At 50.1% G+C, this 26,307-nt stretch overlaps 8 protein-coding genes across 8 annotated transcripts; 4 read left to right on the forward strand and 4 right to left on the reverse strand.

Moving 5' to 3' along the window:
- Positions 1–77: 77 nt before the first annotated feature.
- VTN00DRAFT_1166 (uncharacterized protein) lies at positions 78–5,141 on the forward strand (the record flags this gene model as incomplete). Its single annotated transcript, XM_069427243.1, has 2 exons — positions 78–142; positions 203–5,141. 2 exons carry the CDS (start codon positions 78–80, stop codon positions 5,139–5,141), a joined length of 5,004 nt encoding a protein of 1,667 aa, XP_069291868.1.
- Positions 5,142–5,249: 108 nt separating this feature from the next.
- On the forward strand, positions 5,250–5,483 carry VTN00DRAFT_1167 (uncharacterized protein; the record flags this gene model as incomplete). Its single annotated transcript, XM_069427244.1, has 1 exon — positions 5,250–5,483. One exon carries the CDS (start codon positions 5,250–5,252, stop codon positions 5,481–5,483), a length of 234 nt encoding a protein of 77 aa, XP_069291869.1.
- A 444-nt stretch (positions 5,484–5,927) lies between these two features.
- Positions 5,928–7,391, reverse strand: VTN00DRAFT_1168 (uncharacterized protein; the record flags this gene model as incomplete). The annotated part of the gene is made up of 3 exons (XM_069427245.1): positions 5,928–6,887; positions 6,959–7,100; positions 7,177–7,391. The coding sequence occupies 3 exons, from the start codon at positions 7,389–7,391 to the stop codon at positions 5,928–5,930; spliced, it is 1,317 nt and encodes a 438-aa protein (XP_069291870.1).
- Positions 7,392–12,161: 4,770 nt separating this feature from the next.
- VTN00DRAFT_1169 (uncharacterized protein) lies at positions 12,162–15,879 on the reverse strand (the record flags this gene model as incomplete). The annotated part of the gene is made up of 5 exons (XM_069427246.1): positions 12,162–12,738; positions 12,826–12,919; positions 12,978–15,004; positions 15,059–15,417; positions 15,484–15,879. 5 exons carry the CDS (start codon positions 15,877–15,879, stop codon positions 12,162–12,164), a joined length of 3,453 nt encoding a protein of 1,150 aa, XP_069291871.1.
- A 1,765-nt stretch (positions 15,880–17,644) lies between these two features.
- On the forward strand, positions 17,645–19,672 carry VTN00DRAFT_1170 (uncharacterized protein; the record flags this gene model as incomplete). Its single annotated transcript, XM_069427248.1, has 3 exons — positions 17,645–17,687; positions 17,748–19,395; positions 19,453–19,672. 3 exons carry the CDS (start codon positions 17,645–17,647, stop codon positions 19,670–19,672), a joined length of 1,911 nt encoding a protein of 636 aa, XP_069291872.1.
- Positions 19,673–20,317: 645 nt separating this feature from the next.
- On the reverse strand, positions 20,318–21,409 carry VTN00DRAFT_1171 (uncharacterized protein; the record flags this gene model as incomplete). Its single annotated transcript, XM_069427249.1, has 1 exon — positions 20,318–21,409. The coding sequence occupies one exon, from the start codon at positions 21,407–21,409 to the stop codon at positions 20,318–20,320; it is 1,092 nt and encodes a 363-aa protein (XP_069291873.1).
- A 664-nt stretch (positions 21,410–22,073) lies between these two features.
- On the forward strand, positions 22,074–22,835 carry VTN00DRAFT_1172 (uncharacterized protein; the record flags this gene model as incomplete). Its single annotated transcript, XM_069427250.1, has 1 exon — positions 22,074–22,835. The coding sequence occupies one exon, from the start codon at positions 22,074–22,076 to the stop codon at positions 22,833–22,835; it is 762 nt and encodes a 253-aa protein (XP_069291874.1).
- A 968-nt stretch (positions 22,836–23,803) lies between these two features.
- Positions 23,804–25,425, reverse strand: VTN00DRAFT_1173 (uncharacterized protein; the record flags this gene model as incomplete). The annotated part of the gene is made up of 3 exons (XM_069427251.1): positions 23,804–24,284; positions 24,361–24,826; positions 24,900–25,425. 3 exons carry the CDS (start codon positions 25,423–25,425, stop codon positions 23,804–23,806), a joined length of 1,473 nt encoding a protein of 490 aa, XP_069291875.1.
- Positions 25,426–26,307: the final 882 nt, after the last annotated feature.

The following is a 26,307-nucleotide window of genomic DNA, read 5'->3' on the forward strand; positions in this document are numbered from 1 at the left end:
GTGCTGCGGTCCTTGGTCTCAAGAGCCCGATGCAACAGACTTGACCTCCTCTCCCCTTCCATCTTGTTGCGTCCGCCATGCTGCCGCAATGCCATGGCCCAATTTGGGTCATCGACGATTTAACCCATTGCTTCCAGCGCAAGTAAGTCTGCAACCGTCTCGTCACTCCATGCCATGATCCCTCGCTCACGAGAGTCTCCAGGTACCTCCAAGTGATCTTCCCGCTTACCGCCTGTGCACTCTCCCTGCTGCTCATCCTCTACCGTGTTATCTCTCACTATGTCGCGTCACGGAAGCATCTTGCATATAAAGCTGTTTCGAGCAGAGCAATGGAGCCAGAAGGGCCAGAGGACGAAGAGGAAGAGGAGGCTGATCTAATGCTGCACCATGCAACATCCCAAGCCATTCAGCCTCAGTTCGAGATCGATCGCCCTCGGGGTGAAGTCGCTCTCGTGACTCTCGAACTGATTGCTCTGCTGGGAGAGGTTGCTGTCTGTATTGCCGTTATCTCCACGCACGGCTGGGGTCGTCATGGCACCGTTCCTTCCATTGCCAGGCTGGTGTCATGGGCCTACATATCGTTTCTGGTCTCGCTTAGATTCCTGCAGTCGGCGATTGGTTTTCGTATCCGGCCATTTCCTCGGCTCTGGGATCATACCGCCATTCTTTACGGTCTCCAGTGGCTTTCAACGGTATTTGTATTCCGCTCAGCAATCATCCATCCGTTGTCAAAACGCGCTCTCATTTTTACCATTGCGGAGTTTTCTCTATCCACGCTCCTGCTGCTTATCGCTCTGACCACCCGGAGAGGAAACAAACCCGTCCTGGTTCAATATGAAGATGAACTGGAACCTCCAAGGGAACCGAGGGCCAGCTTGCTGTCCTTGGCGTCGTTTGCGTGGCTAGATCCCCTGGTCTGGAAGGGTTACAAGAGAACATTGGAGCTTGAAGATGTATGGAACCTGACTGTTGGCCAGCAAGCGGCTACCGTTTTAATGGACTTCCGTCAGGCGCAGAGGGCAAATGCCCTGATCTGGAGGCTGTTGCGGTACTTTCATCGAATGCTTCTCTTGCAGGGCGCTTGGACCATCTTCTCGAATCTTTTCACATTTCTGCCAACCTTGCTTCTCAAAGCAATTCTGGAATATGTTGAAGATCCGAAATCGACTCCGCGGAATGCCGCCTGGCTTTACACTATCCTTCTGTTCTGTTCTGGTGCCATTCAAGGTACCGCTGATGGACAGGCTCTGTGGATTGGACGGAAACTGGGCGTGAAGCTGCGAGCTATTATTATTGGAGAAATTTACGCCAAAGCGCTGCGACGGAAAGCCGGTGCTTCGGTCGATTTATCTAAGAAACAGAAAGACGAACCGGTGAAGGGCAAGAAGAAGTTCCTCTCTTTTGGTCGCAAGAAGAAAGCGGAGCTCAGGACTGAAACCGATCTTGGCACGAAGAAGGATGAGGCTGCCCAGCAAGCGAATGTTGGAACTATTATTAACCTGATGGCCATTGACTCCTTCAAGGTCAGTGAAGTGGGTGCTTATCTTCATTTCCTCTGGGCCAGTGTTCCTGTACAGGTTATCATGGCTGTAACCCTATTGTATCGGATACTCGGCTTCAGCTCTTTCGCTGGAATTGCCTTGATGATCCTGATGCTCCCTGTCAATGTCTTCATTGCACGGAAGTTTAGACAAGTACAGAACAAAATTCTTGCGGGTACCGATGCTCGGATTCACTCGACCAACGAAATCCTGCAAAACATCCGGATCATCAAGTACTTCGCCTGGGAGCAGCGCTTCGAAGACATTGTCAATGAGAAGCGAAGAGCGGAGCTGAAATCTCTTCGTCTGCGCTATATTATTTGGTCAACCGCCGCGACAGTGTGGTACGGAACGCCGATCCTGATCACGTTCACTTCATTCTTCCTTTATACGGTAATCGAAAAGAAACGATTGGTCCCGTCGGTTGCCTTCCCCGCCCTGTCTATGTTCTCCCTACTTCGCGTTCCCTTGGATCAGCTGGCCGATATGGTTGCCCACGTCCAGGAGTGCAAGGTCTCTATTGACCGGGTAGAGGAATTCCTGAATGAGGAGGAGACTGAAAAGTACATCCAGCTGCGTGACAACAACCTTCCTGGCGAGCCTCCTAAAATTGGTCTGGAGAAAGCTACCCTTACATGGGATGTCTCGAAGGGCCCGTCACATAACATGTCTACTGAGAGCATCTCTGATGCTTTCCGTCTGATTAACATCGATGTGTCCTTCCATGTGGGCAGGCTCAATGTCATCGCAGGTGCAACTGGTTCAGGAAAAACGTCGCTGCTGATGGCGCTGCTAGGTGAAATGAAACTCCTTGAAGGGGCGGTTCATCTGCCAGGAGGAACCGGCAACCGAGCCATGCTTCCGGTAGATCCAGAAACGGGGCTCACTGAAAGTGTTGCGTATTGTGCGCAAGAAGCTTGGCTCGTTAACGATACAATTAAAGAAAATATCATTTTCGCTTCGCCATTTGACAAACGACGTTACGATGCCGTGATTAAAGCTTGCGCGCTCGAGCGTGACCTTGCCATCCTCGATGCTGGCGACCAGACTCTGGTTGGAGAAAAAGGAATTAGCCTTTCTGGTGGTCAGAAACAGCGAATCTCCCTTGCTCGTGCCATGTACAGCAGAGCCCGACATCTTCTTCTTGACGACTGTCTCAGCGCTGTAGATTCACACACTGCCCGGCACATTTTCCAGGAGGCAATCATGGGGCCGTTGATGATGAACCGGACGTGTATCCTTGTCACGCACAACGTGGCTCTGACAGTACCTCAGGCCGACCACGTCGTTGTCCTCGATAACGGCAAGATCGCTGTGCAAGGTCCTCCTGACCAGGTTGCGGCCTCAGGTGCTCTGGGTGACGAATTGCTCAAGTCGAGACCCTCTTCCAGGACGGGTTCACAGCTTACGTCTCGCGTGCCATCGGACCTTGAAGAGCATAAGAAGGCTATGTTGAATGGAGAGCCATCTAATAATTTGAATGGCACGGCAAATGGAACGGCAACGAAGGACCAAAAGGATGAAAATGTTTCGAAGTCTAAGCTCGTAGAGGCAAAGGCTGTTGGGAGCGTCAAATTGTCAACGATCAAGATGTATCTCAATTCCATGGGCCCATGGTACTACTGGATTCTAGCTATTGCTGTTTTCTGTGCTCAACAGCTTGGTTCAGTATCAACGAACATCTGGATCAGACAGTGGGCGAACTCGTATCACACTGAACAAGCTGTGCCGGACGAGGCCGGTCGGTATGCAGCTCTTTCGAACTTCAAATTTCCATCATTCATAACTGGCAGTGTACCACGAACGTCCTCGTGGAATGCTCATCAACTCAACACACATCCGGATCCTCCGACTGGCGGCGATGTTCAAGTCTCGTACTACCTGGGCATTTATGCCTTGCTTGGCCTGGCATATATAATGATTTCTATGTCTAGGGAGGCTGTCCTCTTCTGGGGCTCGCTCCGAGCTTCGTGGAAGATCCACGAACGCTTGCTGAAGGCTGTCCTTCATGCGAAGTTCAGATTTTTCGACTCCACCCCGCTAGGTCAATTAATGAACCGTTTCTCAAAGGATGTCGAGGCTGTTGACCAGGAGGTGGCGCCCGTCGCGATTGGCATGCTTCACTGCTTTGCATCAGTCGTCATGATTGTCATACTCATCTCTGCCATAACACCCGGTTTCTTGATTGCAGGAGTCTTCATCACTATGGTATATTCGGCTCTTGGAGCAGTCTATTTGAATTCTTCTCGAGACTTGAAAAGGTTGGAGTCTGTTCAACGAAGTCCTCTGTACCAGCAGTTTGGCGAGACTTTGAACGGTATCGTCACCATCCGTGCATATGGTCATGAAGCGCGATTCCTTTCGGACAATCATCGCAGAATAAACACATACAATCGCCCCCACTTATATCTCTGGGCTGCCAATCGTTGGCTCGCCTTCCGCGTGGACATAACCGGTGCACTGGTGTCGTTCTTCTCCGCTGCATTCGTGCTTTTGAACATCGGCAAGATTGATGCAGGTGCTGCTGGGCTTTCACTGACGTACGCCGTTACCTTCACGGAGAATGTTCTTTGGCTTGTTCGGTTGTACTCCGAGACTCAACAGAGCATGAATTCAGTTGAGCGTGTTAAAGAGTACCTTGAGGTAGAACAAGAGGCGCAAGCGATCATCCCTGATTCGCGTCCGCCTCCGAACTGGCCTTCTAAGGGTTCAGTCAAGTTCATTGACTACACTACTCGATACAGGCCTGATCTTGACCCGGTTCTCAAGAACATCAATTTTACGGTGAAACCAGGCGAGAAGGTTGGAATTGTTGGCCGTACAGGTGCCGGAAAGAGCTCTCTTGCTCTTGCTCTTTTCCGTGGTCTGGAGGCAGAAAAGGGACAAATCATTATCGACGGTGTGGACATTGGCAAAATAGGACTGCAGGACCTGCGGGAGGCGATGACCATCGTCCCTCAAGATCCCACGCTCTTCACAGGGACTATCCGTAGCAACCTCGATCCGTTCGGCTTATACTCGGATGAGGCTATCTTCACGGCTCTTCGTCGTGTACATCTTATCGGCAGTGGTACATCAGGATTAACGACTCCCCACAGTCCTAGCAACCGATCTGTCGCTGGCACCGCTTCCCCTGTCCCTAACGGGACCGACAGCGCTGCCTCTGCGTACCAGGACAACAAGAACATCTTCCTCAATCTAGAGAGTCCGATTTCGGAGTCCGGTTCGAACCTCTCGCAGGGCCAGCGTCAGCTCCTCTGTCTAGCACGGGCACTCCTTAAGAATCCGAGAGTCCTGATGATGGACGAAGCTACAGCATCAATAGACTACGCCACCGACGCCAAAATCCAGGAGACGCTCCGAGAATTGAGAGATAGCACCATCATAACCATTGCCCACAGACTTCAGACTATCATCGACTACGACAAGGTACTCGTCTTGGATCATGGTAAGGTCGTCGAGTTTGACAATCCATGGGTTTTAATCACCAAAGAAGGCGGGAGCTTCAGGGGCATGTGCGAAAACAGCGGCAACATGGACGCACTCCTTGAAGGAGCCAAGAAGGCCTGGGAACAAAAAAGGCTAGTTGATGATTCGTGAAGTCTTAATGACACGTGCCATGAGTATACTGCCTTGTAGTTTATATTTTTACAAACCTTTTTTGAACGTTTCTTGCATCCGTCTGCCTAAAAAATTTTGGATTCACTAATGACTTTTTTGCTTTTGAGGTCTTTTTTTTGGGAGGCTCTTGTGCTTTATGTTTTACTAATCGTTTGCAAACTGCTCAGGCGTACCAAGGCGATAATTTTTGTTTTTGCAAAAAGGCATTTCCCTCCTGTTTCATCGCTGTCAATTGCAGGCCAGATGCTGAGTGGGAAGAACACAGGGCTGGCCTTCCAGCACCAAAGGTTCCTCTCCCAGATTCGCGTCTCGTATAGATAATCAATAGACGGATGAAGATAGGAGTGATAGTGATGATTCTGGATACTTTGAAAGGTCTCTTTTTCTGTAAACTGCTATTCTTGTGAATGTCGAGATGAGTGTATTATATTAAATCAGTTTCTTAGTGTTGATCTAGTTGCCTTTTGATGTTAAGTCCATTGGAATGAGTGACGGTGAGACATGCCGCTTTGTCACGATGTCATTCATGCATTTCTCAAAGGCTTAGTCTTGCTTCTATACTGTTCGATTACTTGTAGATTATCCTGAGATATGTACTGTATGATTTCAAGGCTTGATCTGTAGAGCAGAGATTGGTCGCCTTCAACACCTGAAAAAAAAAACATCCATCTTCTCCACTTCTTTCTCTAACATTATTCTTAAATACTTCTCTATCCTTCGTTCGCCCCTAGCCAATCAACCAAGGGAACGGAATGGTAACGCAACTCAACCCCTCGATAGTAGTCCAACACCACTTGCCCATTTTGCCACGAGCACCACAAAACTCCCAGCGAGACACATCACGCCAGTGAAAATGAAGGCGCGATCGAAGCCGTGGTAACGCGTAATGAGCTGACCACTAACAGGCGCTCCGATCAGCACCGCGAACGAGACGAGAGCCATGCCCATCCCCATATAGGTACCGATGTTCCGCGGACTCTTGGGGACCGACGCAAAGCACACCGTCATCCCGGACACGATCGTCCCCGAACAGAACCCGATCAGGACCGCGAAGACGATGATCGCGGCGTTGCTGGTGATGCGCATCCAGCACAGGATGAGGATGCCCGTGCTGACACCGGCAGCGAAGAACATGTTGTACCGGCCCAGCACATCCATCAGGATCCCGGGGACTACGCGGCCAGGGAACGAGGCGGCGTTGGCGATCGCGAGGAGATACGACGCCAGCGTTGGGTCCATGCCCTGGGCGACTCCGTACGTCGGGAGGAAGACGAAGGGGGTGAACATTCCGATGGCCATCAGGAAGGCCCCTGCGACCAGGGTCACGTATTGCGCCTCTTTGAAGGCCGAGGGCAGCAAGAACTTGCTCTTCCGTGGGGGCAAGCGGGCCTTGATCGCGATGCAGGACGGGGCCAGGATGGCCAGCATTATGAACCCGATGATACGGACCGACCAGCCGAACCCCAGGATCGGGTTCGCGAGCATTTTCCCCAGCGCGATGGGGAAGACGATCCCCCCGAGGGAGGAGCCCGTGATGGAGAGACCCATGGCCGCGCCGCGTTTCTTGTTGAAGTATTGTGGCGTTGCCGACACGGCGGGACACATGACGAGGCCGGTGGAAATGCCCGAGAGGAGGCCCTGCGCGAGCATGAATTGGTAGTATTTCTTGCAGAGGCTGTTCATCATGACGGCGAAGACTTGGGCGACTACTGCTGGGCGGATGACCTGGGAGATTATTGCGGTTAGTGGGGAAGTTCCTTTGAGCTCTCGCAAGTCAGGTAGAATTAGAAACATACTTTGGCTCCATATCGATCGAACAATGGACCTCCAACAAGGGAAGACAAGAATATGAAGAACCCCTGCAACGATCCTATCCATGCAATCTGAGAAGCAGTGTGGTCGGAAAGTTGATGCGATTGATAGTACTCCTGGAAGACACTAGAAGTGTATAAGTGAGTTAGTAACAGGATATTCCCAGGTCCATTGCACCTTGCCGTAATAGTTGAGAACTTACCCAAAGGAATTAAGATACCCGAAGGAGCAGAACAGCACTCCAGCAGTGCCAGCGGCGACAGACCATGCTCTTGCTCCACCTTCTGGGAAGTCATCCTCGCCCGGTGTTTCCTTCCCATGCTCCTTGTCGGGCAGTCCTCTCGAGAGAGAGCTGTCCCGGTCAACTTGTTTGACGGGAACTGAGTGTGTAAGGCTGGAGGATTGCCTGTCGGCCATGGCTAGGATTATTTATCTTCTTTGGAGAAGATCTCGAGATGAACGGAGAGGAAAGATGGTTGATGCTTGATCTATTTAGAAAGAAAATGCGTCAGTAGCACTCCAGCAACGCAAGACGACGTCGATGTCATTCTGTTAAAGCAGGTCAATCCTTCACCGTATGTAGGTACATATATATAGCAATTTTGCTGAGAGCTTTTCAACTGATTTTTGGTATCAGGACCGTCGGGAAATTCTCTCTGATCGGAAAAAGCACTTTTCTGGCTGCCATGTCTCATTCTATGAATAAACAAGCTGATGATACATCTTATCCCGATTGACCCATCCATCTTGTAGTTTTGCCGCCCACCACGCTGGTAAGTAGAGTCGATGGGTAGGGGGTGGACTAGGCTCGGGATATTTGAACTCGGGAAATTCAGAGACCGGAGTATTGGGGGGCCTGAAGCTTTCGCCGCTCGGGAAATTCAAAGTCTGATATGGGGTTGCCTAAGTTTGCTCCGGAGCTGGCTTACAGCGTCTTCCTGGTAGCGCCAGTGTTATTATTGTACGTGTTGGCCACAGGATTTGCAGTATACCAACATATTGCCTCGTAGGGCGCTGAATCCTGCATGAGATGCTGCAAAACTCCCGCGAACATGACTCGAGCATGGTCCCGAGAAAGACTATGGGAGTAGTGGTATTCTGAACTATTCTAGACACTATAAGATTTGATAGAATAAATGTTGTAAAAATGGCAGGTGCGTAGAGTCTGCGTCTGTGAGCGAGGGTTGGATATGCCACGTGAACGGCAAGCAGTGAGCCGCCTTCTGTGCTGCCACAGATCCTATCGACGTCGCTACCTCGAGTGATCTGCAGACATCCTGTGAATTTCAGGCCTATGGACATTCTGCTCTTCACTCACCTACCTAACAGAATACTAAGTACTCAGATAGGTACCTGGCACCTACCTACCCACACGGTTATCAGATCGCGACCCACTGCTCGCCGTCAGGTCCAAGCGTCTCCAGCCTGTTTGTTCTCTCGTTTGCTGAAGCGTTACGTGTGGCTCTTATTTATTAGAAGAAGTGAAAGACGGCTTCAAGACCTTATCCAAGGGTCTGGGATACGTACTATTCTTCCCCAGAAAGCCAGAGAGATTGTCAGCTGGACGAGGCTCCAAAGCCTCCCAAGGTACAGATCTCCGTGGGTACATTTTAAAACTTGTCAATTGATTCGTTCGAAATTTTTTTTCTCAATACTAGGTGGGACCTTACCAGGCACACATTAATAGTGTCACAAGGACTTCGACAATGTCCAGCGTGGATTCCTTTAATCAACCAACACAACGCAAACGTGGAAGGCCACCCAAGTCTTGTGAACGATGTCGGGAGCAAAAGATCAAGTGTGATCTAAAGCGACCATGCGATCAATGTCTCCGAAGCAAGTGCAATTTATCATGCACTTACGCCTCGGACAACAACAACAACAATAACCACCCCGTCAAGATCCGACGCGTCGCGGAGTCAGCCTTGTCTCAAAATATTTAGATTATAACTCCGCCAGGGACCAATCCCACCCCAGCTAGTTCTCCTGGTTGTGCTAGGAGATCATTGAGGGGTTATGTGATTGACACGCCGACTATTACCGCCGATAGTACAGTCCCGGATACACCAACATGGGCCTTTCCGCGCTTTTCAATTCCTGTTGCTGGCAATTCGATGACCGTTATGGAAGGGCAGCACAGGAAAGGCAGGGAAGGAAACTCAGATGCTGCTTCTGGCTTGGAAGGGCCTTCGCACTCAACATCCACCATTCAATCTCTCCTAGAAAGAGTGCGGGTACTGGAGCATAAGTTATTGGAGACCGCCTCTAAGCCACGGTCGAGCCATCCCGGCACAGAAGGATCTATGCTGAGTGCTCAAAAAGACAACAGCGACCCTGAAAGAGCTAACGGAAAAAGAAATTATAATGCCGATACGGAACTTCCTGTGAGAGGAACCTTCTCCAAGACAAGGCTCTTCGGTCAAAGTCATTGGATGAACAGCGTGGAACAGGTTCGTATATATAAAAATTTCTTCATTTCTTTTCTTCCCCCATGTGACACCATTCCCAGTAACGATCAAAATACTACATAATTTATCCTTGCCACGTACTTTATATCCTAGGCCACACAGCTAATATTGAAGTCTCCCTGAAGCCCCTGTGGCGTTGTTTACCATCTTTGTTCCTAGAATTTCGTGCTCCATAGCTGATTGACAAGCAGTTTGACAAGTTGTATAGCATTTATCGCCGTGCTGTATCAGACGAAAACTCGGAGCTAGGGTCCCTCTTCAGGAAGTGCAAGAGGTTGGGAAAAACAATAAAAACCTTGCCTTCAATCCATCAGCCCGCTCCACCTGATGTCAGAGATTATGTCCTTCCAAGACAACAAACTGACCAGCTCGTCAGCTTATACCTTCGCACCTTTGAATATGTGTACAGAGTTTTGCATATACCAACCTTTCAGCAAGAATATACTCGGTTCTGGCATAATCCGCAGTCAGCAAGTACTGAATTTGTCATGAAGTTGCTCCTTGTCATGGCCATTGGCTCGGTTTTCTATAAAGAGTCAAGCAACTCTACTTCTCTACGTCTATTTGCCATTCAATGGATCCATGCGGCTCAATCCTGGTTGATTTCGCCATTTGAGAAGTCTCGCATGAACATCACCGGTCTCCAGGTCCAGTGTCTTCTTCTCTTAGCTCGCCAGGCAAACGGTATCAATGGTGACTTAGTGTGGATTTCGGCCGGATCTCTCCTTCGGACGGCAATGTATATGGGGTTTCATCATGATCCAGCCCATCTTCCCAGGATGTCATTCTTTCAACAGGAAATGAGACGCAGGCTCTGGGCTACAGTCCTGGAAATTGTGCTACAATCAAGCATGGACTCGGGCGGACCGCCACTCATTTCTTGCCATGACTTTAATTGCGATTCACCATCTAACCTCAACGACGATCAGTTGGATGAAGCTGGGAATTCGCCCCCTATAGCAAAACCGACGGATATATTCACCCAAACTTCTGTCCAAGTTGCGCTTATGAAATCATTCTCTATCCGACTTAAAATTGCAGCTTTGCTCAATGGTTCCCGCACGAGCCTTTCCTACGATGAAACTCTCCGTCTAGGGGCAGAACTTACCTCTTTTTGCCGCTCAAATTCTCGTCTCTTTCAGTCCTTCCCCAAAGGCCAGCCGCAACCTACAACATTCCACATTAGAGTCCTTGACATTTTAACTCACCGTTTCCTCATCGCCCTCCACCAGCCTTTTGCTATCAAAGCAAAGACAAATCCTACTTACTACTTCTCCCGCAAAGTCTGCCTCGAATGTTCTCTCTTCCTTCTTGACGAGCGCCTGGAATACTCTATGTTCCAACTTGATGAGCGGTTCCAAACTCGTGATTATCATCACCTGGAACTTCTTGGGGCGGGACTCTTTAGGAACATTCCCTTGCAGGCCATTATTATCATCTGTTCAGAAGTCTTCTCTCAAATCCAAGAAGACGATTCACAACCATACACTGCAGTATCCAATTCATCATCACAAAGAGGGCTCGAAGGGATACTTAGAGATTACAAGCAATTACTGCTATCCAGGATAGAATCGGGAGAAACAAACGTCAAGGGCTATGTGATGTTTTCTGCTCTATTGGCGCAGATAAAAGCAATGCAGGAGGGCGGATCAGTGGAGCAAGAGATGCACAATGCAATGGTGGAAAGTTTAGAGCTTTGTTGCGGACTGTTAAGGGAACGGGTTGAAAGAGACTCTCTCCAGCAAACCGATGGAGATGATAGCGACGGGCAACAGCAAGACTTCGAATATGACGGCTATGAAGATTGGTTTGGCTGTAGTTCTGGCTTTTGGTTTGGATGGGATGGGTTGGTGAGTGTAACAATTTCCCAACTACATTGCAAGGAATCCAATCATATTCTAACGAAGGTGAGTTGTCAGATGCAAGACTCGACGTTAAATTTTGATATGATTCCGGATTCTTCGCCCTTCCGGAATTTGATGTCCACGGATGACAATATTCCATAACAAACTTATCCGATACGGCCTCTGGAATTGCTGCAACATATTTTCATGTGCTTTTTGAGGCATACGCTTGTACTCAGCTTTTTGCGATCATACCGCTATGTTCTTTTTCCGTCCACCTTGAATATTGAGATCTTGACATACATGGCAATTTGTTATTATAAAGTCAAGGATGGTCAATACATATGAGTCTTTTCATGTCATTGGGGAGGCCACCGTAAGGGCAAAGAAGTCCTGTTTTGGTTTTACTGCCCACGTACCAGCATAAAATCGGAGTTAGTCAGGGTGAGAATCTTTTTTTTTCCGCTCTGAATTGGGATGGCTCGCCGTTGGGATAAGTGTACCCTTCAAATATTGATGCATGAATCCATCACCGGTCGAAACATTCCGGAATATAGTATCAAGCGCTTGGTTTACACGACACCTGCGTACTAGTAAATGGATAGATATTAATTGTTGCCAGTCTTCTAATGTACAGTACATTTCTGGAGAAAGGGTTCAATCACAAAGCTCATAACCACTCAGACATTCCCCGCGTAATTGCTTTCCATTTGTGTCAATTTCTTATCGACACATTCTAAAAAAGAGTAGTACCTGCGCTTCTTTCGTCCATACACATAAATCCAACTATGGCCCATACTGCATAGCAGTCTGTCAGTCTCAGAATCAAGTCATATATGGAACCTGTCTATCACCCAAGTCAAAAACCAGTCCTCCTAGTCGCTGTCATCAAGGAGACTAAATTTTGGAGGACCTTGCTTCGGTGGCTTGGTAGGCGAAGCTTGGTCATTGAAATAGTAGTCAACGTATCTCTCCCTGAATCCCCCTTTGCCATCGGGGACACGCTTGACGGTCGGGATACTCGGGACATTTGGCTCGGGCATCTTCTTGTTATTACCATCGTTGCCAAACAGATCGTTGAACGCCTCGTCGTCCAGCTGATTCTTCATCTCCTCCGCAGCCATATCGTTTGCTCTCGCGGCGAGTAGCTCATCCTGTTCCTTCGCACCGCCGTTGGCAAAGTCATGGTAGCGCTTGAGCAGTGCTCCGTGGTCTCGGTCGTTTCTGATCACAGATTTCGCTTTGGTGGGAGTCCCGATAGGACTTGGATAGCTGGACTGATGGGAAGTATTTTCGTCGTGGATTGTAAGCTCCTCGACGGCAGGTGTGTCGTTGTCACCGCCGCAGTCACAGTAGCAGGGCTGACTGATGGAACAAGGCTGGTTGCAGCGATGTCCGCAAGGAAGGGATTTGCCGCAGATCTGGTTGCAGCTGACATTGTCATGGGAGAAGCTATATGACAGTCAGTGTTACAAAATCCTATATCTAGCGCATATGGTGTGGATGCGTAATTACGTAGATAGGTAAGTACTGTCTTACCTATGGCAACGGAGGTCACATTTATGACCGCATGGCAGTTTTTCACCGCACATCTGTTCACAACCCCCATTGATCTCATTCCATTGCTCTGGCGCTGTAATGATTTATATTAGTAACGATGCATATCTGAAAAGGGAAATGGCAGAGCGTACTTCGAATAAAAGTCTTGTTCCCATGTTTAACACAGGTCAACGGCATACTGAACCCCAGACGGCGCTGCTTTTGACTCTCGTCCCCCATGATCTTGACAATCTCCCACCAAAGAGGGTCAGCAATAGCTACTGTTGCACCATTACCGAATATGTAGAATCCACGCTTGGCTCGCGAGAGCGCTACGCAGACCCTATTCTCCACGGAGACGAACCCAATATTTCCGCGTTCGCTGCTTCTGACTAGCGACAGTAAAACGATTTCGTTCTCTTCGCCTTGGTATGAATCGACGGTTACGACCTTCACGTACTGTCCCTGAAGGTACCGATGATCTTTCAGCAGTTTCAATAGCTTCTTCCTCTGGCCGTTGTAGAATGTCAAGATCGTTATATGCTGCACCGGAACGCCATTAAAAACTAGATAAAGGAAGAACCCCACGATCATCTGGGCTTCATCCTGGTTGTACTTGGAGGAGAGGCTATCAGAGCTCTCCGACCATGTATGACAAAAGAAGAACGACCTGACATCTCCCATGCCCGGTATCTTCGGACGGTTCAAGACAGATGGGTGGTCTTGGAGGTCGTCGTAGATAGGGGTAAGAAGCCTGCGGATTTCAGGATGCATCCGTCTCTGTCTGGTCAACGTTTTGAAGTTGATGCCGTTATGAACGAGTCTCTCGAACAGGGATATGTTGAGAAAGAAGGGTTCGCCTTCTAGCTCCTGAACAGAACAGTGTCCCTGGAGCTGTTTATGATCCCCTACAAGGATCAGATGCTCGAGAGATTCGACACAGGCGACAGTGACAGGTGCTTCAATGACTTCTGCCGCTTCTTCGACGATGATGATCTTCGGTTTAAGACTGGAGACGAGCGCGCGGTACTTGCTCAGTCCTGTAGTCGTCATGCCAATCACTCTCGCTTGCTCAAGGATAACGTAGTCTCTCTCCCATTTTCCAGTCTGAAGCTTCACGCAATTCTTATCATAAGCACTTAGAAGCTCACGGAAACGTGGGAGGATCTTCTCTTTGGCGAGCTTCCGAAGGGCGTTGTACACAGCCCCGCGAGCGTTGGCTGGTACCTTCCACAAGTCACGACGTTTGAGGTGCGTCTCCATTACGACCTTCTCAGAAACCGACGGCGCTCCACACCCAATGAGCCCTTCCTTCAGATATGTATACCGCCCTTTGAGCGTTTCTACATCTTCGTCCTCGAGGCCTTGTTCAGCTTCCAGCTCCTTGAGTTGTTCATACTCCAGGTCGATTTCCTCTTCCTCAAATCCAAAGTTCTCCTGTTTGTACAAAACTTCAAATTTGGTGACAGAGTCCCCGAGCCAAATTGCCATGGGATCGTCATTGTCGTTGTATCCGGAACGTACCCAGCCCTCTGCACCTTTTTTGAGCGAATCATACTGTGCTTGCGTTAGGAGATTGAGCTTTAAGAAGAACGAGGCAGGGAGTGGAGCTTTAGAGTTTTCTTGGCCAAACGGTTCGAGGAGCCTCGACAGCGCATTGATGAGGTCTTTTAGATTCTTGATGGCAGGTCCCAAAAAGCCATCTGGCATACTCGGGACCGGCTCCTTGCGCCGGAGCTCATACGGCGTACGTTTCTTGATTTCTGTGTTTGTGCTTCTCCCACCAAGACGGACATAGTTCGGTTCAAATAGAGAAATGTGATTCAGAAGCTGATCAAGGGCATGATTGGTCTGAGCAGCCACTATGATGGGAGGGTCACCTTCTTTCATATTAGAAAGTATAATCTTGAGGGCGACGACAGAGATATGCGTTTTTCCAGTGCCAGGCGGCCCTTGGACAATGGATAGCCTCTTCCTCAGTATTTGATTCAAGGCTTCCCATTGTGATGCATCCAAGTCGTCCGTCGGCACTGGTGGCCAGGGCGTGAGCAAATCGATCTTGCTGTGGTCCGAGTCGCAACTCAGAGCTGATGATATATCAACAATGGGATTGTCCTTGACATACTCCGGCAGCTTTAAGTAGGGGTCAAGGTCGCAGATATGGTCTGCGAGAGGAAAGCTACTCGGTATTAGAAGCGATGAGGATGAATAGGACGTGGAACGGAGTACTAACCTTTCCCTTGTCATCCTTTGAAGAGCAGCCATAGTATGCCTGCTCGCTTCATAATAGCCAGTCCGTGCCTCGACCATGACCCACTCAGTTTGGGTGTCAAAGTCTGCATCTTCAGCACGAGCAAAAAATAGGTCCACCTGAGGCGGTTGCTGTTTCACTCCGTCCAAGGGTCTGGCAGCAACTACGGCAACGACACATTTTGATCGAAAAAAGTCATTCGCCGGTGACAGTGCAACAATTGAGCCACTTATTAGACGCTTGGAGTATTCCCACACAATGTTCTTCCCAGCGCGGGCGGTTGAGAACTGGACCCTTAGGGCTACCCCTTTCTGAGCGAAGGTTATACCAGTAATATAAACCTATGAGGGCTTGCAGGTTAGCCTATAGGTATAATGAAGGAGATGTCCACAAGGTACAAAACTGACCTTCTCATAGATACAGGCAGCTTGCGAGTCCATCATGTGCGGATCTTCTCTCACATAAGCAACCGCGTCTCTCAGCGGAGAGACGGCATCCTCTCTGAGCAAATCGTAGTGTGCTTTCAGGTACATGTCCTTGGATGGCCAGGGTCCAAGAATTTGATTCGGGACCAACGAGACGACTCCGCCGTCCTCGGATTCCTCTGCCCCCAAAATCTCATCTGACGTAGGGAGTTCAGGTCTGGAGACCCATCCATTCTCGTTTGCTAACGCATCAGCCCTAGCGACATAGGCCCTTATGTCCTTATTGAGCGTGGGGGTGGGGTCAGGAGGGTGTATCGGTAGCGGTTCATCAAGATGGTTCCAATGTAGAAGCTGGCTAACACGTTGAAAGGAATTCATTTCTGGGACGAGATGATTAGAAGAACTGTAGGTGGAGAAGATCCAGAAGATATGTCGTCTCTGTATGGAAGAGACGCAAAGGAGACAGAAGCTGAGATGGAGACGTATGTTGAATGCGAGGCAGATATGCTTCAAAAGAACTGAGAGGTAGAGATGATGAGATGATGAGCCGAAGATGTAAAATGGCGCGGGAAAAAAAAGAAAAAGAAATAAGAGGAAGAGGGGGTTTCCCACTGTCTCAAATGGCAAATGGTTGTCAGGATTCTGATCCGGGGTGTGCCGTCACTGAGAATCCACGGGGAATTGCGCGGGGAGATCCCCCGATAAGGCAATATATTATTATCACCCGATAGGAATAGACCTGGTGAAGAGCAGTGGGGCTTATAGGTTTGGATGCTCATTCACAGATTTCCTGGCAGCCTTGCCTTTGTCTTGAGCACTGAAGAATGTGAATTCACACGGACGACATGTGGTTGAGGTGAAAAATCTTGAGAAACATTGTTGCAGTCACAACTTTCCAGGTACTCATTTTCGGAATTCAATCACACAATAATACATTAAGGATCATCAAGCAGGCAGTTCTAAGCCCCAGAGTCTCTCAAACCACTTTTGTAGGCTGATCAATTCAGGTGGATCTTGGTCGTTAACATTTGAAAAAGCAAAATAGCAGTCAAATATCAATTGAGAAGCCCATGGATATTGTGAATCATTTCCCTCTGGAACATCGCTGTGTCGGTGGAATCGTGTGTTCAGAGCTCATATTGCCCCATCGTACTGCAGAAGCCTTTAGGAGGAATTACTTGTGCAGTGCAAGGCACGAGCAACGCGCGCAGCGCAAGATAAGAGCATTACATGCTGTTTGCTTTGACATCGCAAACACAGAAACATGTATACAACCATTGATTGCAAATGGATAGAAGAATAGTGCGATAGGAGTAACATGCATTTCTCCTAACCTCGGGTTTTTACGCAGTCCTGGATAGGACAAGGATCAGGAAAGCGTGCAAGGAACATCAGGTTATATCGGATAACCGCTTCTTTAGATATCGGAATAGGACAGTAAGTGAAAAAAAACATCCGGATTTGGGAATTGGGACCCTAAGCTGCTCTCCGTTTGTCTCTCATGCGACTGGAAGCTTAGGTACCCAGGTACTACTGCAGTCTGAAGCCACAGCCATGGCCGATACAGCAGGTAAGAAGTAGATACCACGAAGTGCAGGTATCATGTCTATTACCGGAGGAATCCAGCATACTATTATCACATCTGTAGTATGCTTGAGAATTAGAAGGACACAAAAGACTTATACTCAGTGAAACCCGATGCGTAGAAAGACGAGGAAAACGGTCGTGCGTGATCCTTGATGACTAAGCGGAGCTAAAGAGGCGGCCTCAGGCCGTCGGCGGTGGAGCAGGCGTGACCCTGGGGAAGACAGTGCGGGCAGCTCAGGACTGACGTCCTCGAGATCCCAAAGGCTCTCCGAGATAACTGTTCGAATAGTCGCAGCATTATTTGGAACTCTATATAGCTGGCAGACTATTCCTCGAGGCCGCCTGTGAAGCGTTGTCGCGGACGGCTTCGTGATCTATATCGATATGTTCCCATGAAGGACCGCAGGTGCATGTCCTGAATACCTAGCTCTAGAGCTGCGCTTTTCGCGCCGACGTCGTCTGCCAGAGCCGCGCCCTACGAACGGTTGATTCGGGAAATTTCTTTTTCTTTATACCGGTGTCTCAATCGGATTATCTGAAGCAGACCAATGCGACAATGCCTTCAATTGCGGAGGAAGATGACGATCGCGATCTCGCGGGTGAGTCGTCTACCTTTTGCGCTACAACGCATAGACACTAATGAGATCCGTTACAATTAGGGTCGCAAGATGGAAGCTCAGACAATGATATGGATGATACCATGAGAGATGTGGACGACGGAGATGGCGACAACGAACCGGATATGGACGCCGAACCTGAACCCGAGCCCGACAGCCCATCCAACACCAGCCAGGTATCTGAAGGAATTGGCGGAGCTTCCCAGCGGACTGCAGCTGCAACTATAACCTCACCTGGTGCTTCAAATGTGGTATCGGATCCGCTTTCGGTTTTTCGCCCTACTATACGTCCGGAGTGCCTGACGGCCACAACCTACGACATTGTTCCTACAACTGCGGCTCCTCACAGTACGTCTATTAACGCCGTGACGGCGACCGCAGATATGAGATGGGTATTTAGTGGAGGGTCAGACGGCTATGTGCGGAAGTTCAACTGGGTGGAGTCGATCAACAGTAAACTAATGTTGACTGTTGCTCAACGGCACCCGTTTGTCGACAGTGTGATAAAGGCGGGCGTCCTGATGACATATTGGGAGAATATGGACGGAAACATTCTATCGCCAGTTTACTCACTGGCGTGTCACAGCCAGGGGTTGTGGATACTTTCCGGCCTTGAGTCGGGCAGTATTCGTCTACAGACGGTCCGCCATGATGAGGGCAAGGAGATTGCGGTCCTTCAACAGCATACCTCCGCAGTCTCAGTTTTGAACCTAACGCCGGATGAGAAATCCTTACTTTCAGGGAGCTGGGATAAGAAGGTTCTGGATTGGGATTTAAACGTTGGCCGACCCAGACGCATCTTCGGAGCGAGCGCCGGGCAAATCTCAGCTATACAGATACGCCCAGAGTCAAGCCTACCTATCCCACAGGATACCATGGAGCCTTCACAGCCCAATGGTACTTACTCATCGAACAATGCTGCAGAAAGCTTTAGCTTCGTGAACGGCTTGGGTGATGGGAGTCAGGACATGTCTGGCGCCGCGAACCAGCAGGCGGGGTCTCCAGCAGACTCACTCTTCGGAGGACCTGATTCGTTATTCGGTGATGGGGATGGCGGTGCTGCAGATGGTGGAGCTCCATCAGGCGGCGCCTTTGGTGTTGATGAAGACGACGAATTCAGCCGCGCTCTTTCAAATGGCGTTCAGCACTCTGAAGAGGACGCTCATGGCGAGCCCGATATTATGAACCAACCAAATGGTGTACAGGACCCTAACCTCCCCTCTGTCGAACCATCTGCAGACTCCGCTGCTCCAGATCAAGGGACAAGCTCAATGGCCGTGGACCTTCCGAACGGAATATCGGAGCCGGCTGTCAACGGCCTCCCCCATGCTGAGCAGCTAGAGCCACCTTTTATGACTCAAGACAGCAGCCAACCATCACAAAATGAAACAAACATTGTAACTGATAATGTCTTTCTTGCTGCCTCTATCGACGGTACGATACGTGTCTGGGACAGACGACAGCCAGATCCGGTCGCCCGCATCAGCCCTCGCAACGTCCCGCCATGGTGCATGAATGCTTGCTGGTCTCCGGACGGAAACCACATTTATGCCGGCAGGCGGAATGGAACCGTTGAGGAATTCAGCTTGCACAAAGGCCTGAAGAGCCCGGAGCGCGTCTTCAAGTTCCCTCAAGGAAGCGGAGCCGTGACAGCACTTCAGGCCATGCCTAACGGGCGACACCTCGTCTGGTAAGCACTACCAAGTCATGAATTCTGTCTGATACTTACTGACCGAACGTTCTGCAGCGCTTCGCACGACATTCTCCGTCTATACGATCTCAAGCACGACGAGGCGTCTCGCCACTCGATCACGCCCTTCCTCATCATCCCGGGACACCGCACTGGTGTCATCTCACAATTATACCTCGACCCAGCGTGCAGATTCATGATCTCCACGAGCGGAAATAGAGGCTGGGATGGCAACACCACCGAAGTTCTGCTCGGCTATGAGATCGCCATTCCTTGACGGTCGTACTTCATTTTTCTGTTTCTATTCATTTGCTTGTCATTTTTAGTATAATATATGACTATATTTATGACGCTTATGGGATATTGAGTTTTCGTGTGTTATATGCGCTGCGCTGTGCCGCCATAACGGGTTATGACAACAGCGCAGTTGTTTTTGGCTCCCTTTGAGATTAAGGTCTGTCCATAGAGGTTATGAAAAGGGTAGCTGCAAAATAAAGCCTATGTATACATATTTATGCCTACATATCTATTTCCTCCCTTGAACTGCTCCGTCTCATTTCCGCGTATTAGTATCAATTTTCATTCATCAGAGATTTTTCCAAGCGAAATTTCAAAAGCAGGTTTCGCTGCTGATTCGATTCTTCTGGGAGGGAAAAGAAAACAGCGGTCAAACGTTTATCCTTCGTCATCATTCGTTGCCTATACAAATCATGCATTGCAATTTCCATTGAGGAAAAGCCAAAACAAGGGAACGCCGTCAGTCCAACCACGAATCTTTCATGATACCTATCCAAAAAGAAATTCCCCCTTCTATGCAGTGTCCAGTCATCCGATACAGAAAACAAATATATATCCAGAAGAAAGCATAGCAGATAAAAAAGGTTCACAGTGAATCTCAATCCCGTCGAAAAAAAAACTTTAACTAATCGCCTTCCAGATCGAGACCCTCGCATACTTCATGCTGCTGTGCTCTCCACGTGCCGAACAACGGGTTGCCCTTCCAGCGGACATGTCCGTCGTCATCTTGCTCGAAGAAAACATACGCCGGCCGGCGCTCCGCATCATCGATATCGATATCAACACCTCCGCCATCAGGACCAGTCACTAGGCCCCTAAATTCAGGAATTGCCATGTTTGGAACATGCGTCCTAGCCTCAACGTGGTCTCCCATGTTATTTACCGCGATCAGATATGCCGGTGGTAGCGGTGTCGCTCTATCCGGTCTCAGCGGCATCGGGCTCCACGCCTCATTGTGATACGACTCTCGTCTATTCTTATCATGTTTCATCGGCAGTGGCCGCGAGAGCAGAAAGCGGTCCAGTTTCTTCCCGTCCAGCAACAGTCCCGGCGTCCGGAGATACAGCACGCTATCATATTGCAGGAACTGGATCTGGCCGAGACGGAGCAACCTCGAGTCTGTGGGTCCGTAGCCGCTTTTGGTCGCGAGGGACATGTCAATAGGGAGGAGCCAGATGTTGTATTTACTGCTGGCGGATCGGAGGAGCGAGAGGGCCGTCGACACCCTCTCTGATGGGTTGGTCATGACGTCCCAGTCCTGAGGATACATGAAGAGACGGTCCTGGACCGCGGTGCCGCTTGCGGCGAGGTTTTTGAAGAAGAGGATGGCAGAGCAGATGTTGGAGGGGTCGGGGGTGGAGAGTAGTTGGAGATAAGCATAACTACCTCCTTTCCCTTCCCCTCCTGCCCAATAGGCTTTCCCGCCGTCTGATTCTAAATCGGCCAAGACACTCTGGCCTGACCCTCCGCCATCTTTCAGGCCGGAGAAATCACCCCTCCCGTCTCCCTGCAAGCCATATGTGTCATCCTGCACCCCATTTTTCGGTATAAACGAGCGTGCAGCTGGCGTAGAAGCCGGGGTCCTTAGAGCATGCTGGATGCTGCGCACAGACTGCTGCTGGAGGACATATCCGGAAAGAAAAAGGAGGAATGTGAACATGCACACTACGCCCGAGGAGAGAACGACGGAGACTGTGGACGAATTCAGGAGCACCATGGCTGAAGTTATGCAGTGCGTGCACGCATGTGTGGTATGGGGGATCCGAGATCAGCGCAACACGGGACGCAACAAGCTCAAATGGAGAGATCAGCAACAAAAAAAGGTTCATAAACAGTTCACCAACACAGAGCCAAGATATTTAATGGTTTCTTCTGCAATCGTAGAGCAGAAAAACATCCTCATGGCCCTACAACATCTGACGTCGACCTGCGTTGAAACAGGGCCTGTAGTGTCTGCAGGGCCATCTCCGCCGTGTTTATTTGCATCCGTTGTCGGTGCGACTATCGATAACCGTCCGGGTTCGGGCGGTGTGGCGGCAAGGCCCGCGCCAAGCCCAAGGCGCGTGCTCTCAACACTAAAACTTCCCTGCGCTGACATACCTCCAGAGAGCTCTCCGCGGCGCACTGCTTGAGTCCAGGAACTCACCAGGTTGTTTGCTGGCAATTCCCTCGTTTATTTCTTACCATCAAGCATTGAGCTTGCATTTCCACTGAATTTGGCCGCACTCTCAACATCCCCCTGAGCTTCCACAGCTCCAACCCATAGCGAACTTCGATCCTCCTCCGTCTTACAGAGATACTACAAGTCCATAAGATCGATCAATTGGCTAGTGTAATTCATTGCGAGATCAAGCAGAAGGCCCAAAAGTGAACAAGACGCCATGTCCCACCGCGCAGACGCGAGCGCGCTCCTCGACAACCGTGGCTACACGGGCCCTCTCATCCGCGGCGTGAACCCCGCCACCCTCTTCGAAAAGGCAGTGCGCGACCGCATCACCGACTCATACTACTGGAAGGAACAATGTTTCGGTCTGAACGCCGCGACGCTCTGCGACCGCGCGGTCGAGCTGACCTCGATCGGAGGCACCTACGGCGCGAGCCAGAAACCGACCCCCTTCCTCTGCCTCGCGTTCAAGATGCTTCAGCTCGCACCGGAGAAGGAGATTGTCCTCGAGTACCTGAACTTCACGGATCCGGGAGAAGAGGGTGAAGGTGGCGGCGAGGACGCACATGAGGCGCGCGAGAACGGCGTCGTCAAGGCTCGCGGCGACTTCAAGTACCTGCGCGCGCTGGCGGCCTTTTACATCCGGCTCACGTTCGATCCCGTCGATGTGTACAAGACTCTGGAGCCGCTGCTGCTGGATTACCGGAAGCTGCGCCGGCGGATGCGCGACCGGTACGTGCTGACCACCATGGATCAGTTCGTCGATGAGCTTTTGATCAAGGACCGCGTGTGTGCGACCAGCCTGTGGAAGCTGCCGTCGAGGCAGCAGCTCGAGGATCTGGATCTGTTGGAGGAGCGGGTGAGTCCGCTTGCGGCAGAGCTGGAGGAGGAAGAAGAGATGGATAGAGAGGGCGACGAGGCGGAAGGGGAGGCCCATGCCAGTGACAAAGAATCATCGAGACACGGCTCCGAAGACTGAATTCGTTGTCGAACCAGCGCTGCTATTACCGCAGGTGCTGTGTCTTGGGGTACTGATGATATCAGCGAATTGCAGTTAGCGTCATGCTATGCTGGGCCTTTCTGTGCTGAGTCCTCGTGTCGTCGCATAATCAGGTGCGAAACGCATGGCAGTCTCACTGCCATGGAACTACATGCCTGATCCGTTTCCGAAAGGGGTGGACGTCTACACCCCGGTTTCATCGTCTACGCACACCGACAGCCGCTCGTGAGTTGGAAGCAGCTGTGCAAACCGCCACCGGTTCTCGAGTTTCATAGGGACAACTTCTCATGAAGATCAGGAATCTTCCTCCCGTGGGTACACAAGGAGGTCGCCGGTATCTCCGACAGGCTCGGTTGACATTCGTCCAGGGTCTCTTGTTACGATATGAAGACATAGTTCCAGACCCCGTTTGGGGGCAGTGAAGTTCCTACTCCTTAGGAGGATCTCTCGAAAGTACCTACTTGAAAGATATAACATCTATGAAGGATTCCGCTCCCGAGAAAGAAGAAAGGCTTATTGAAGCTGGAGGGAAAAGAACTACAAGGGGCTCTCGAAAAGAAATAATGTCTAGATTCTATCTGCTCGGCTTTGGGCATCGGCAATAAAGTGAGCACGATGGGAACATAGGCAATCCGCAACCCTATTTGAAGATAGTTCTTTTTCATCATATATAGAACTAAGTATTCTATAGTCAGCTGACGTGACAATCGGTGTCATTTTTCCCTTCTTATTTTTCAAAATGAGCAACAGTAGGTTCTGCCGAATACCGAGAAAGTCGTTCGTACCACAGGCACATAAGGAAATGTAATGCACAAGCAAAGCATCCAAGCAAAGAATGGAGTGTGCCACCAACACCGCCGAAAGGATATATAGATATAAAAATATGACGCCACTCAGGATTCTAGATGACGTAAAGGGAAACGGGAAAGGCTAGCCAACCTCTCAAACTAGAACCCCTGTTGACGATGCCACTTCTCCTCCCAGCCCCTGAAATACGGACTCTCATCGAGCGTCGTGACCTTCCAGCCCTTCTCGACGAGCCCATTCTCCTCCTGCTCCTTGGCCCACTCCTCCATCTTCGGCAGGACGACGTGCTCCACGTGCCAGCTGCTCTTGTACTGCATCAGGTTCCTCTTCCCCTCTTTCAGGATCTTTGCAACCAGAGCAGGCACTCCCGGTTCGTCGCGGAATTCGGTCACAGGGGTGAAGGGCGTCTTGAAGTTGAAGACGACGGCGCTGGAGAGGGGTAGACGGCGCAGCGTCTGCCAATCCACGCGGAGGTAGCAGTCTGTCAGACGAAGGTTCGGGTCCTGGGAAAGACGGTGCACCTTGTGCGGATCGCCGGGTGGCATGTACAGGGGAGTGTCGACCTCCAAGCCCCAAGAGCCACGCTGGATGGGTTTATCGGTGGGCATTTTGGCGAAGAAGCTGTGTAGAGCCCTCGTTAGAATATCATCTTGATTGCAAGTTGATCTCTGAGAGAAAAGGGTGATGGTGTACGCACCGATCCATCGAGAACTGCATCTTTTCTTTGTAGTCTGGAACGGGCCCATGAACCTGATGAAGCTGGAGCCCAATCTTTATCCCAACGTTCCATCCCAGAGACGAACAGACCGTGCCAGCCCGGAAGAAGTAGTGGCCAGTCACATCATCCCGCATCATGACTGCAAAGTCTTCGGGCACATTATCCATGAGAATTTCCAAGGGATGCTTGGATCTGATATCCTGCTCCGTTCCGAGAATCTCGTTCTTCAGGATGCGGTTGTTCACCAGGGAGAAGTACTGCGGGTAGCGGGCGCAGATGAATTGCAGGACCATCTCCATGAGCTCTTTGCATGCCAGTTCGGACCCAGGGAGATAGTCGAGTACTGCCTTTCCGTATTTGGCGTAGAGTCCCTTGCGCTGTGCAATCCGGTCCTTGTAGGTGTTATCGAGCTCAATCCACCAGTCCATTTCCATCTTGGAGAGGGCTGTTTATAAAGGAAACGAAGTTAGCCCAACAAAGTTCATCCAACTCTCGGCTAGTGTAACGAAGAAACGTACACATGGTTTGATGGTAGGCCCATCTAAACGGGCGATAAAGCCGTGACAAAGCTTTATCGATGTTGAATTCGGGATATGCCTGTGGTAGGGGGACTCCGCTGAGCTCCGCATAGTTTGGAAAATCGCCCAAAACTTTTATCTCATCCACTGAGAATCCTGTTGGTGTATACCTGTTGCCTTCACTCGTTCTATAGTCGGTGGTCATGGGAAGGATGCGTCGTTTGACCTCGTCCTCGCTTACTTCATCGTAGGACAAACTGCTTACGAGCTTCGGGAGCACTCCTCGACGCTGAGGAGGCAAAATATCGGTGTAGCTTGGCTGCAACGGTTGACTAGTAGACGACTTCTTCTCTGGAGATAATGAGCGCGGTGGTGTCCCAGCAGTCGGCTCTCTGCGGCTGCGGAGCCCGACTCGACCGACGAGAGCGTGTCTCTTGGATTTGTTCACGGCCAGATACAACACGCTCGCTGACAGCAAGGCCAAGCCGATCAGCCACAATGGGCCCGGAATTTTGAAAGTGTCCATATATACTAACCCCGTAAATCGACAGGGAGAAGCAATATTTAGAAAAGAATATCACAGAACAAACGAAAAGACGGCCGTGGCAGTATAAAAAACGAGGCAAATAAACGAAGAATAGAAATGCAGCCCAAGCGGAATGTCAGTGCATTAAGTAGATGCAGGGCCAAGACCCCGGAAGATGGAAGAATCACAGTAATAAAGACATCTCGTCGGATAGTAGAGTCCCGCAAGCAACGCCTTGAGCGCACGGTCAAACAGAGTGCACGCTCTCGATCATCTTTACTGCGATTAGACAGCGGTAACTTTACCAATGACGCCGACCACGGAGACCCTGTAGAAAGTTTCCCCGTGGTTTGTCGATGGCCATAGTATCGATTGCTTTTACTATGTTTGGTCAGGAGATGCAGATAAGAAGCCCTGATAACCTAGGATTCCGTCCTCCACCAGTCGTGTACCTCCCCACCCCGGCTGGTATCGATATCTTGGAAGGGAATGGGTTAGCCAGGCTGTGCAGTTCCAGACGGATGTCTTTCAGCTTACCATAGAAGCCCTAGTAACCTGCTGTTGATTCATGGCTGACGGGCCACTCGGAAGGGTAAGCTGCATTTCTTTGTACAGTAGGTACTTATATTGACCTCGATAGACAATCGATGCAACAGCAACGCACAATAATATGCCCGAGTCTGTTTTTGAACATTCTCTGCCTAGCTGCAGCAGAGTCTCGTGTAACATCGAAGATGCCATCACTGATACCCCGGTACCTAGTAGAAGCTAATCGCAAGGGACGGTGGCCCGTCATAACCTGGTCTCAACTCTTGAAGAATCCTGATAGCTTCCCTAAACTAGGTACCAAAAGTCCAGAATCGAGAGATTCGAGCTGTATCT

Source organism: Thermoascus crustaceus (assembly GCF_041956765.1).
Source record: "Thermoascus crustaceus strain CBS 181.67 unplaced genomic scaffold VTN00scaffold_1, whole genome shotgun sequence".
NCBI classification, from domain to species: Eukaryota; Fungi; Ascomycota; class Eurotiomycetes; order Eurotiales; family Thermoascaceae; genus Thermoascus; species Thermoascus crustaceus.